At 37.4% G+C, this 12481-nt stretch overlaps 1 protein-coding gene across 6 annotated transcripts in view; it reads right to left on the minus strand.

Moving 5' to 3' along the window:
• The window catches only part of cntn4 (contactin 4), a 204705-nt gene that overhangs the window by 90278 nt on the left and 101946 nt on the right, over positions 1-12481 (minus strand). For all 6 annotated transcript variants that reach the window (XM_042401257.1, XM_042401241.1, XM_042401273.1 and 3 more), the window contains one exon: positions 8512-8687. In XM_042401257.1, the coding sequence (XP_042257191.1) occupies positions 8512-8687 (176 nt within the window). The remainder of the gene's footprint in view (positions 1-8511; positions 8688-12481) is intronic.

The following is a 12481-nucleotide window of genomic DNA, read 5'->3' on the forward strand; positions in this document are numbered from 1 at the left end:
AGTTCAAAAGAAAGCATAAAAGCACACAGTTTTGCCTGCAAGGGAGATCTCAAATAACATATCCATTAAATTTGGCACATAAAAGAACCAGAGTGTAGGCCCTTTCAAATTCATATTAAAAAATTGTGAAATTGTACTAATGTTTTCTACACCGAGCCTACACAAAAGCGTCAGTGTAATTTTCAAAAGGGAAGCTGCTAACAATGATTAATAGCCTCAGAGCAAGTAAACGTGATGTCCCATCTAGATCCATTAGCATCAATTATTGTAAACCTGGGCTGGCATTACAAACAATGATCCAGATTAGGCTGATGATCACATCCCAGACATATGAGCTTTTCAAATGCCAACACAACTTATCTTACTACAACAAGCGTGTCCAACCGTGACCATGAGATACATTACAACCTGCAGCTCCTTAAGGATGCTCTTTGTCCTCAAGTGAATGGTAGCTACAATGTGTATGTTTGTGTTTATGTGTGTGTGTGTGCATGCACAGTTTCTACGGTGTGATAGAGGATGTAATCCAATGCGTAGAATAATTCCTGCTGCTTTTTCATATCTTGGAAGGCAACTGCTTAAATTCAGGTTACAGAAGATACAATCTAAGTTATGCACTAAACAACAACGCAGTAAATAATTAAATTCAGTTCAATTTAAAATACCAACTATTAATACTGAATTTAAGAGAGAATGCAATGCAAGCTGCATGATCATGAAATCACAACAAACAATTTAACCATACGCATAAAAAATATGTAATAAATATGTTCATATACAAATAAAATGAAATCCAAGGTTAAAAATAAAGTTAAAAGACAATGGCTAGATGCTAATCCAACACTGTCAGATACTGCAAAGTCAAAAAGTTCATCCTACTGCATACCTAACCTATGTCAGCCTATACATAGAGTAAACTGACCATCCCTTTCACCATGGCTGTTTTAGTTGTATGGCTTCTGAAAAGAAACCTAACTTCTTTATATTTTACATACAGGGTATCTAAAATGCATTCTAGATGGTTTTACCTCTAAAAGTGATCTTCACAAATGCCTTTTTGAGGATTTGCTAAGTAATAAGCTGTGCAAAGCATCCCTGTACTTTGCCAATAATTTTAGGATTGAGATTAAAGAGCTACTCCAGAGATTTTATGTGTAACTTTCATAAAGTTGGGGGTCTCACGACATGCAGATTGAAAAATGAGTCAAAGTCAATGCAGCAGATCATGACCTTTAGTCACTAGTATGGCTCAAGCTTCAAAAACGCACACCTACTGCTATCTGTAGTCGGCCCTCCCAGCCTGGCACAGTAAATTCCTCCAGTATGCAATGCTTTTGCCCACATAAACCTGAAGACATCACCAAGATTGACAATTATTCAACTGTTTTTACAAGCTGAGTAGTACTTTTCATGACTAGTCAATTTGATTTTGATGTGCAAATGGTGGAGTCTCCCTTTAACAAGAATTTGTGGTCAGTTCTTGTCCTTTAGAGTTATAAACTAGCAAATGCATGGAAAATGGAGATACTTTCAGTAAAATGGGTATAAAACATCGTCAGTATTCTAAAATCTACCCAGAAGGAATCTACTCAGTTTATAGGTGTTGCTGAACCTTTTTCACCAAAAGATCTTTATTCTTCACAAAATGTGTCTGTCAAACACACTTCCCAAGTATTTGTAGGTTTGGATGGTTATACATCTTAGAAAGCAGCCAACAGTCAATCCTAAGTATGTTATGCCACCATATTGCAGGTCCTCAAGAGTGATATCTTGATAGTGTACTGCAGATAAAAAGTAACTGCTAGAGTACACCCATTAGCTATTTACACCTCATTAACTAAGTCAATATACTCACTCCACATTATCACAACAGCTGAGGGGAGTCTAGAGGATTTATTTGCATTTAAATGAGGTATTCATATTTCCCCTTAAGGCTTTAAAGCCTACTCTGGTGACATAAAGAATTTTCACCCCTATATGCTTAGCAAAATATGAACATGTCTAACACTGAAGACACTCTATAAGTAACTGAATATAAACTCCCACGCGAAGCAGAACATTTTTTGAGGTGAGTTCCATTTCCAAGATTTTTTTTTTTTTTCTGAGAACTGGACCTCCTTGACATCTCTGGTCATGCACTGGTATCGTGAAAACTTCCAACACTGAATAAGCTTGTCACTACATTCAAAGCACAGCGCTCTCAGTGCCACCCATGTAAGAGGCCCACACTATAATTTCATTATCGAATATACAGCCTGTTCATCAGTATGAATTATGGGTGTACATCTTTTACATAATCACTGATATAGAATCAATAGACATACTAATCAAGGGCAGCGAGTATTGAGTGGGAGCGCCCACTGCCCATCAGTTATCCTTGCCTCAGGAGGTAGACAGCCACAACCCTCGTGCGGACGGAGTAGCATCATCCATCAAAAGTTTGTGACACGGAGAGCAATGCTGAAGCATTTGGAGTCCCGCCAATTTCAAAGAATAACCTTGAAGACGTCGTGGGGCATGTAGACTAACAAATGTTAACTGAGGAATATCATTCTGCGGGAGAACTGGGTTTCGTTGTACGGTGTGTTTACTCTTGTCTACAGAATATATAATATGTACAAGTTCAGAAAGCAGTGCACACAGCCGGTGTGGTTTGGTTGGTTGGTTTCAGCACTGGTTGGTATTACTATACAAAATAAAATTTTGTATTTATATTTAAATGGAAAGGTAGGCTTTCAAACTAGCTCTATATGCTGATCTAAACTGAAACTACACCTTTATCGTGATAATACATTGTGACTTCAACACCACCAATAATGCGTTTTAGAAAGATAACTCAAAAGGAACAAGATTAAGACACCACTGATGCCTATTTAATTAAAGAAAAGGCAGAAATCCCTCACATCCAGAGCTAAATGACTAAATTAGAAGGCAGAGCATGTTCAGTGAACAACACTGCTCTCCTGACAACAGAACACCTGATCCCAATGACACATTATCAGGATTTCATTATCAATTTTAAGACTGATTCGAAACTAAATATCACTTGCCTCTCACAGTGAGTCAGAACAATTAATTATATTTTTTCAGGAGAAACTAGAAGTCTATTGCAGTTTGAGATCACTAACCCTTTACACTCTACAAGATCCACATATTCACTTGAGAAGTGTTAGTCTGCAGTTTTGGTAAATGTTGAAATACTTTTTAACTTCTTGCACTTGGTTGTTTGTGCCTGAAAAGATCTCAAATATTTTTCAAAACTCTGTCTTTGCATGCACAGATAATAAATTATTAAGTTTCCTCATGACAACGAAGCCTGACATTTTCCAATGAATGCATGAGTCTATTCATTAATGATTTAAGTAAGTTTGCTAAACCCTTTAAAAAAGTTGAAAGGGATGCATTCCTTGATGTCTGGAAATAGCATGTTTAGGCTTACTAAATAAATGCTCTGCTGAATTAAATAATAAAAAGAGAAAAAAGAGGCTTGTAAATATCTGTAACTTAGTACTTTGTGAGTAATGTCATTAGTTGATCATTTCCTGCTTTATTCTGGTCATCTCTTGACAATGCAGAGGGATAATTTAGATGATTTTGGCTTTTTATTATCAAATCTCTATATCTCTTTTGTAGTTATCAACATTTTATTTAATCTTGTCCATTGTGACAGATATGCCATGCACTGACAAAAGAAGAATATAAGTCTTATTTGAGGGAGCGTGAGTGAACAAAATGCTTTTTTGGAGTGCTGACTGGCATCAACATCTGATCTTTAACCTTCAATGTAAAGTGGTACTTTAAAAATGTAGGTGTCACTTTTCACTCATCTTTAGATTGCTCTATTCACATTAAGAAACTTGTGTAATCATGTTTTTTTCAGTTACAAATATCTCAGATCAGACATATTTTATCTTTTGAAAATGAGAAATGAATCCATGCTTTTGTATCCTCACAATTACACTATTGTAATTCATTATACTCTTGCTTCAGCCAAGGCCAAGGTAACTCGTGTGTTGATCGTTCACAATGCAGGACATCTTTTAACAAAGAGAAAGTGCAGCAGGGAATGCATTACTCCAGTGTTGGCTTCTCTCCATTGGCTGCCAGTAGAGTTAGAATTCAATATAAAATTTTGATTATTACTTATTAGACTGTACATGGTGAAGCCCTTAAGTACAATTCTGAATTGTTGTGTCCTTTATAGTAATTTAAAGTCTTTCAGATCAGCTAACTTGTGTATACTGGATGTTCCCCAGAACTTGACTTAAGATGAAGAGAATTTGCTGTCATTGCATGATGTTTTGTTGTTTTTGTTGATATTATTTCTGTATTGTAACTATTTTATTTTCTCTTCTGTAAATATGAATCTTGTTGTCACTTTCATAAAGTGACAACAGTCTAATAAATAAATAAATAAATAGATAAGCTTATCCATAGATTGTAGAGAAAATGGATATATATATGTTTATTGTTTTATTGAAAATATATATTAAAAATGTCACAATATGACGATATGAAGTTACTCCATGTGGGGTCCTGACCCCTAAAAATTAATCTGCAACATGAAGTGCTCCTGGTCTTATGCCAGGATACTGCCTGCCAGTCATGTAGTTAGAATGTAGTAGTCATGTAGTCAGGTTCATGGGGTCCAGTCACTGTCAGCTGGTACAGTCACTTCTTATAGGAGCAATGCTTTCTCCTGCATCACTGCATTGTGACACAAAAATCCTTTTAGAAGAAGTTTTTGCTCTATAACTTGTGCTGAGTTGACCCACTATTCATAACACATTGTATACATTAAAAATGGATGGCAGCCTAAATTTAAGGTATCTGAAAAATACCTAAAAGTTTATTTTTTAACAGGATTCCTTATATTGCCCATTAAATATTGGCAAATAAAATTTGTTTAGTTCACATCTGTCTTATAGTGTGTCTCCAACACTGACTATTTCTGTCACAAACATTTGGCCCTGAATTTTGATTAAGTCACCACAGAAAAAATAGCCCCATAGTTACATTTACACTATCTAGCGGCTGTAGTAATGCACTCCTGAACCACCCATAGGAGCCTAATATGCTGCTTTCCAAAAATGTTACAAATAACTTAAAAAACAATGATATTATGGTGTAATAACACCATGGTTGGGGGCTGGTTGGGTCTAGGCATAAAAAACACTTAGTTATGGTTAGGGAAAGATCATGGTTTGGGTTAAAATGGTCACTTGAAATGTGGTTTATACTTCCTTAAAGTTACGCAACCTTCATCATCATGGCAACAGTAAACACCACAAAGATACGTATTTAAAAAAAATGTCCCGACTCCACCAACGACCCAACCAACCAGCCTCCTCCTAATGAGGCAAAAGTCATCTTATCAAATCACCTTACACCGATGTCATCTGAACTGCGTCACTTCGCCAGGTCATAATTACTACAGCCACTAGATGGCATGAACGTAATTATAGGTCATTTTTGCCAGCCAGAATTTTAGACCTATACTGTCGTTTGTCTTGTGAGGATGGGCTGTATTTCAAAATTAGTTGGTTACTTTCATATGTCTATATGCTTTTTTTTTTTCTTTGTCTTGTGGTAGGCTTTGGGGTTGCATGTTGATGAAAACACAGTTGCACTTCAAAACTACAAACTCATTGCATTTTTTTTTAGCAAACATTATTCAAACAGGAGTAAATTTGCTGAGGAATATTTTCAGTCACGGATTTGGCACATGAGTGAGTATTTCTGGCAGCAGGATGCTATGTATCAAATTGAGTCAAAATAAACTACAGTGTTTATGTTCTTGGTAGTGAAAAAACATGTCACACAGTGCGATGGTGTGACTCATTTATGTGTGTTAACAGTTTTTGGACAACAATGAAACTCCTTGGCACAAAGGAAGAAGATGTATCAGGCTTTGGAGATGCACAGGCAATACTTGATAGTAGAATCAATTCATTTGCTTTGGTCTTTTCATGGGATTTGTTGACAATAAGTATGTCTATATCCAGTGTATTTAATATTAAAAACACAATATTTTGGGGATCAAGTGTATGCAAAAATTCCCCCAAATAAAGCAGTACTACCACATATTTGAACACTCCAACCCTCCCTCCATGTGTCAATCAAATATAAGTTCCTTTAAGTTCCTCACTTTCTCTCAGTTTACGCTCTCAGATGCTTCCTCCCTGCATCATATCTCACCTGATTCAACTGGAAATACACCAGATTTAACATGCTTATATGATGGTGCAAAAGCAGATCAACGATTTGACAATCTTGTGACTTTTAACCTTTCATTTGGGTGTAGTACATGTGCTTTTTTTTATAGATTCAAATGATTACTTCCATTTTGGCTCTGACAGCTGTAATTACCACTGGGCTTATTAAAGGTGTGAGTAAGTCTCAAAGTCTGTCTTGTGTCAAAATCACAGTCAGATTACGTGTAAAACTAATTACCGCAAAAAGGTCACGATCTTTACTGGAGATGAATAGGATAGGTGCTGAAACGCCATTTGCACCTGAAGTGCACAGGTGTGTATTTGGCTAGTACTCTGCATTAGAGGAGCAGAATATCTCTAAAGAAGAGGAAAAAAAGTATTTTAGTAAATTTCTATAAATAATGACATGACACTTTCCAGTAATACCAGCTGCCCTTTAAATTATTCGCTTGAACCTTCACCATTCAATCACGCTGTGGAGTTAATTAAGCTATACCACGAGTAATAAAGAAGATAGATGACACTCGGTCATACATGTGCGCCCTGACTCTGTGACAACAACTGAAGGCTGGTAAGGTCAGAGCCAAACAATTGATGGAACTGTCATCCTATCATGGTGGAAATCCACCAGCAGAATCAGATTGTGGATTGACTTTCCACTGGTGCAGGGGAGCAAACAAATGGCCTGAGACATATTGGTGGCCTTGTCCCCAAACGCTAAACCTCAGAATCTAATCTGAGCAGGCGATCACTCACTAGCTGTTAATGTCATCATTTATGCTTGTCCGATAACTGGCACATACAGCAGGCACTTATTGACTTCCTCTTGCTTTAGGAATATGAAGTCCAGAGGCTGTCAGTTAGACTCATCAAGACCCACCAAACAATCTATCATCATGATGTACAGATATCGGTTGAAAAAAAAGTCATTAATAAAACAATCTGCAAAAGTGACAGTGCTGACTTTGCATCTTGGAGTTTTGGTTAGGTTCTCTTTTGTTCTTTGCAGTGATGAAACATACATTTAAAATTTAAACATTTTTTAGTTTACTTACTACAGGTCAGTTAGAATATTATCTAGCTCTAGCTATCTAGCAGGCTCAAATAGCAAGCAACCCATAGATGCTAAATACCAACAAACCTTTTTTTATGTATTAGCTAGTGAAAATAAATTAGAAGATTATTTTGAGATACTTGTACTTTATCAAGTATCTCAAATTTATTTATTGTAATTCATCATTTATCATTATATATTAATATTTTACACAAACATACGATCAGCTCATCAGCTCATATGATGCATTATAGATTAAACTACCCAACAGTACACAGTATAAAGTAGTTCAAATTACCTCCATCTTGCATTAGCTACAAGTGTAGGCTAATATAAAAATGTAAAGAGGTTTTTCTTTATGATGAAACTTTTACTTTTGATACAGAAGTACATTTTGTTGTGAATACTTAAGTACTTAAAAGCTGCAGTATTTGTGTTGTGTTTCTGGTCACTTCAGGACATTCATCAACCAGAAAACACAGCACTGACATTTACAGTTTATATGCTGAATGTGTTAGCAGACAGTTACTTATTTGCATAACCAGCAGACAGGGAGCAACATTATCATTCATTTAAAGTCATGTTTCTGTCCACCTGACAAATACAAGTTCAGTATCAACTCATCTTTTGGCTCTGTTTTGGTCTCCACCAAGTCCTGAGGGGAATATCTGGCCCTTTAGCTGCTAAAATGTTTCACAGTATTCACTAGCAACTAGCTAGTATCTGTCTGCTACTTGGTGCTGGGCAGGTAGTGTACAGTGGGTTTATGAGATTACTATATTTCTGAAAACAGCTGCCTGCTGCTGCTGCTTAGTGCAGCTATAAGTATTTTTTGATGCAGGACCTTGATTTGAAATTGAGTATTTATATATTGAAATAATGCTATAAATAGAAACCGAATTCTTCTTCTACCACTTTTTCTGTGATATAAGGGACCATCACTAATAGCAGTTGAATTATTTACCATAAAAAGGCTCTAGTTTGAGTTTCACTTCACTTCGACTTTTTGTAGGTTTATGTTTGATCTGCAGCAATGACTTGGAATAAACTCCACTCAGCACACACAGGGAGAGTAATAGCTCCCCAGAGATGTTTCCATGTTGATCATGTTTTCAAGCAGAACCTATGATACTATCCTGGAGTGCCACTGGTGTCTTTTTTCCCCCTGCTGCATCTCTTTTCCAGTGGAAACTCAGAAGCCACTAAAATTTGCCCAGAGAGAGACTAACAGAACAGACTCACATGCAAAGGTTAGACTGGCCTCTCGGCTGACGATGGTCCCAAAAGAGTTGGAGGCGAGGCACTGATACGTTCCAGCATCGTGGTCTTTGTTCAGATGGCTGATTCTGAGGTTGCCTCCAGAAAGGCTGTAGTGAGATCCAGATTTGGGACTGATTTCTGTGCCATTCAGTTTCCACCTACAAAAAAAAGAAAGAGAAAAATTAACATGTAAATGAGCAAATTAAACAATGTTCAGTGTAGACCGTGGCGATGGAAGCATTCCAGACTACAAGGGGAAGATCGTGACTTGTACATTTGATTGTTTTTCAACAGGAAAGAAATAAAAAGGTGAAGAGGGCCCAGAAATCATGCCCTCCAGCTTAGTGTTAATCTAAGCAGCAGTGAAGCACTATGGTGCCAAGGACTTGACTCCCTGAGAATAGATAGCATTGCAGGCCATTCATCTTCCCAGACCCCAGTCAAACCACACAAAAATGCTGCTTAATCATTATGGTGCGACAATTAAAACAAATGCCTGCAACCTTGCCTTCACACTTGTGCATTCTACAGCGGTTCACATGATTATCGTTGGTGTTAGGGGTGATCAACGAAGGGTATAATTCACTTGAAATGGCAGCAGATTCTCCAATGTCTCCACACGGATGCACGTTATTAGAAGAGACTCAGGTGGGAGGGAAATAAGTCATTTCAGAAAAAATGGTTTGAAGCCATAACTTCATCAAAAAAACAAAAAAACCCCAAACAAACAAACAAAAGGCTCAGATGCATCTATTTGTTATCAGTGTGGTATTACCATTAAAAAGCAATGAAAGGTTCTGTGCAGATAAACAAGCATGAAAGGAGCATTTAATACCTTATTGGAAAATGGACAATGAAGATTTGATTATAGGCCCAAGGTGATTTAGTGGTTGATTATTTCTTCAAGGAGAAGTTCTAGATTTCCCTCCGCTTTGATTTTTCAATTTTCTCAGAATGATTTCAGGTTCAGCTGGGAAAACATTGTATTGTTTCATTTGGAAAAGAAAGTAGCTTTGATGTGAAAAAAGGGGGCTTTACTAAAGCCCTTTTGTACAGTAGACAGAAGTTGTACAAAGCTTTTTCATGCACTTCTATCTTAAATTCCCCTTGTTGTGCCAATTTGGTGCCTTTGAGGCATAAGCACCTTTCTGGGAAAACACTGACAGTGGTGTTGTGTTATCATAGTGGTATTTTCTTGCTATATTACATCTCTTATATTATAATATACACTATAGAATAGAGCAATCTGCTTAGTTTGTTGCAGAAAATCTAACTATTGTCAAATATGTTCGCTGCTGTGGCCACGGGAGTTGGTGCAGTATCATCATATAATACAAGCACACAAGTAGGAGCTGATTACATGAAAAACAATGTCAGACTGTGTGGCTTACCCATCTCCCCACATACTGAAGTGTCTTACAAACGGCAGAATATTTGTGGGTCAGGCATTACAGTACTCACAAAGGGCCTCTACAGACTTTCTTTTAATAGACAAAATGTGTAGCACAATGGTTTTTCATGGCCCTTCTTCAGTTCAGTCATAAGTATGTGCACATTCTCAAGAGCCTTATTACTACACACAACATTGAAACGCCCAAGGGGGGTGGCTGCGATCTCATAGGACTACAGCAGCGATTAATTTGCAGCCAAAGTGGAACAAACAAAAAATCAACATAAATATTTTACAGCTAAGTAACACCTTAGACTTGGATGAAAAGGAAAAGCGGACAGTGGAAGAGGACATGATGCTCCAAACCTCTCTAACAGGCTCAGATAGTGGCTTCCTTTGTTTCTGAAAAAGGATTCTATCAAATATGAAAGCAGCCTTTTCACAGCTGCAATTGCTCGGAGAGAGAGAGAGAAACCTTTTAATTGGGCGACAGCATGAAAACCGAAATTTGCAAAAGATTTTCTCTGACAGTTGTTGATTTGATGCTTTATCGGTTCTTTCTAAAACAGAAAGATAATTGAGCCTGGTGGATGTTTTGGATGTATTAGAGTGAGTAATCATGTTCCATGTTGAAAAGGATAAAGAATTTACTCAGCTGAATGAAGATATTGTGAATCGCTAAACGTACTGTGTATGTGTGTGGTAGTTAAACATAGTGGTAGTTGAAGATAATTGCCCACCCAAAGCTGCCATTATTCTTTTGTGACAATGCCTGTTGACAACTCTTGTCGCTTTAAGCCAATTAGATAACAACTTTAAAGCCGCTAACTGACGGATATTCCAATTTTGGTGAAATTTGAGCACAATCTAACACCAGATAAATTGAGACCTGTGTGGAAACAGTGATAGAAAGCAGCATGAGGGGAATTTAGGATCCTGAGATCATGTCACCACATATCCTCCTCTGTGGGAAGCAGGGAGCAACAGATTACATCAAACACATGTAAACTAGATTATTTAATAATTCTATTTACAATGATTTATGCTGGCAAGCAGGTCAAAACAGCAGTTCCATTTGTTAGGCACATGCTTTATGCAATCATGTAACAACAGGCCGTGTACACAGTGGCATAATACCACACCATCTGGCTTATGAAGCTGTGAATGTTATGCGTTCCGTTCCTTTTCTTAACCCGGGTGCTTTAATTTGTTAAATAAAAAATACTACTTTGTGTTACTACTTTGTAAATGCATCAACTCAGATATTTAATGTGCATTTATTTAATTTTAAAAAAATATAGGGATGTAAATAAATACGGATACATTATTTAGATATGAACAGCATCTTATTTTTTTCAGTAATATTGTTGTAATGTATAAACCCCCCCCCCCCCCAAAACCTTTATCTATTCAGGGGAGTTTCTCTGAGAGCAATGTTCTCTTTTTCAGGAACACTCTGATCACATTCACACAGTTACACATTCATACCTGGAAGCTGCCCAGTACAACCACAGTCTGATCTGCCGGCCACTGAGCAGCTCCACTGGAGCGGTTGGGATTAAGGGCCTTGCTCAAGGGCACCTCAGTGGTGCGCTGCTTCTTCACTCTTCCCACTCAGATTTATCTTGCCAGTCTGGGGAACTGAACCCTCCGGTCACAACCTTGCTTCTCTAACCTTTAGGCCAACACCATCTTGGCTTCCTCTCATCATATAGGCAAACACCAGTTTTTTAAGAAAAGCAAAATCATGCTTTTCTGACTTGTATTGTCCCACTGTGTTGTGTTGTATTTCCACTATTCATTGGAGTTAATATGGGGATTTGATTAAAAATGGTCTAATATGCTTCATAATGGAAAAAATTGTATGTATAAAAAGTTATTAAGTTATATATTCTGTATCTACTAATGTTTGCTTACAGTATATGATATATACAAATACAGATAGTTGCTTTGCATAACACCCCTAAACTAAGGATATTTACTGCAAAGGTGCATTTTGAAATAAAAAAATCTCAATACTCTTTTATTTCTCTTTATTCAGGGTTAGTGCAGACAATACTGAGCACATACCTTTGCTGGTGGCGTTTAATGTAAACAATGCAGCTCAAACAGTTACGATTTACTGCTGTGTGACATGCAATTAATGAACTTTGAACATGATTTAGCTGTTGTCCGCTCATTGCAACACATCTTTAGAGGGCGGCAGCAGCTCTGACAGGACCACACAGCGACCTTGACAGGAAACAGCTGATTAGGTCATCCTCTAAGATGCCTCAATCCCAAGTATTAAATGCACCAATCCCTCCAAATCTCACCCCTGCAATTTTGGTGAGCAAACATGATTGATTTGAACTTTTACTTGCCAGAGATGCTGCAACACAACACACCACTCTTTCAATAGACTAATGGTCCATGCGAGGTGGAAATAAAGATGGGGTAAAAACAGCTGCTCTTTGAACTCTGCAGCAGAAAAAGATGTTTGAGCTGGGTGCATGCAGAGCTTAACATGCATTCCTAGGCTACAGATATACGAGACACGTTTCCAGCAGAAGGTTTGAAGGG

The sequence above is a fragment of the Thunnus maccoyii genome, chromosome 3, assembly GCF_910596095.1.
Source record: "Thunnus maccoyii chromosome 3, fThuMac1.1, whole genome shotgun sequence".
NCBI lineage: Eukaryota > Metazoa > Chordata > Actinopteri > Scombriformes > Scombridae > Thunnus > Thunnus maccoyii.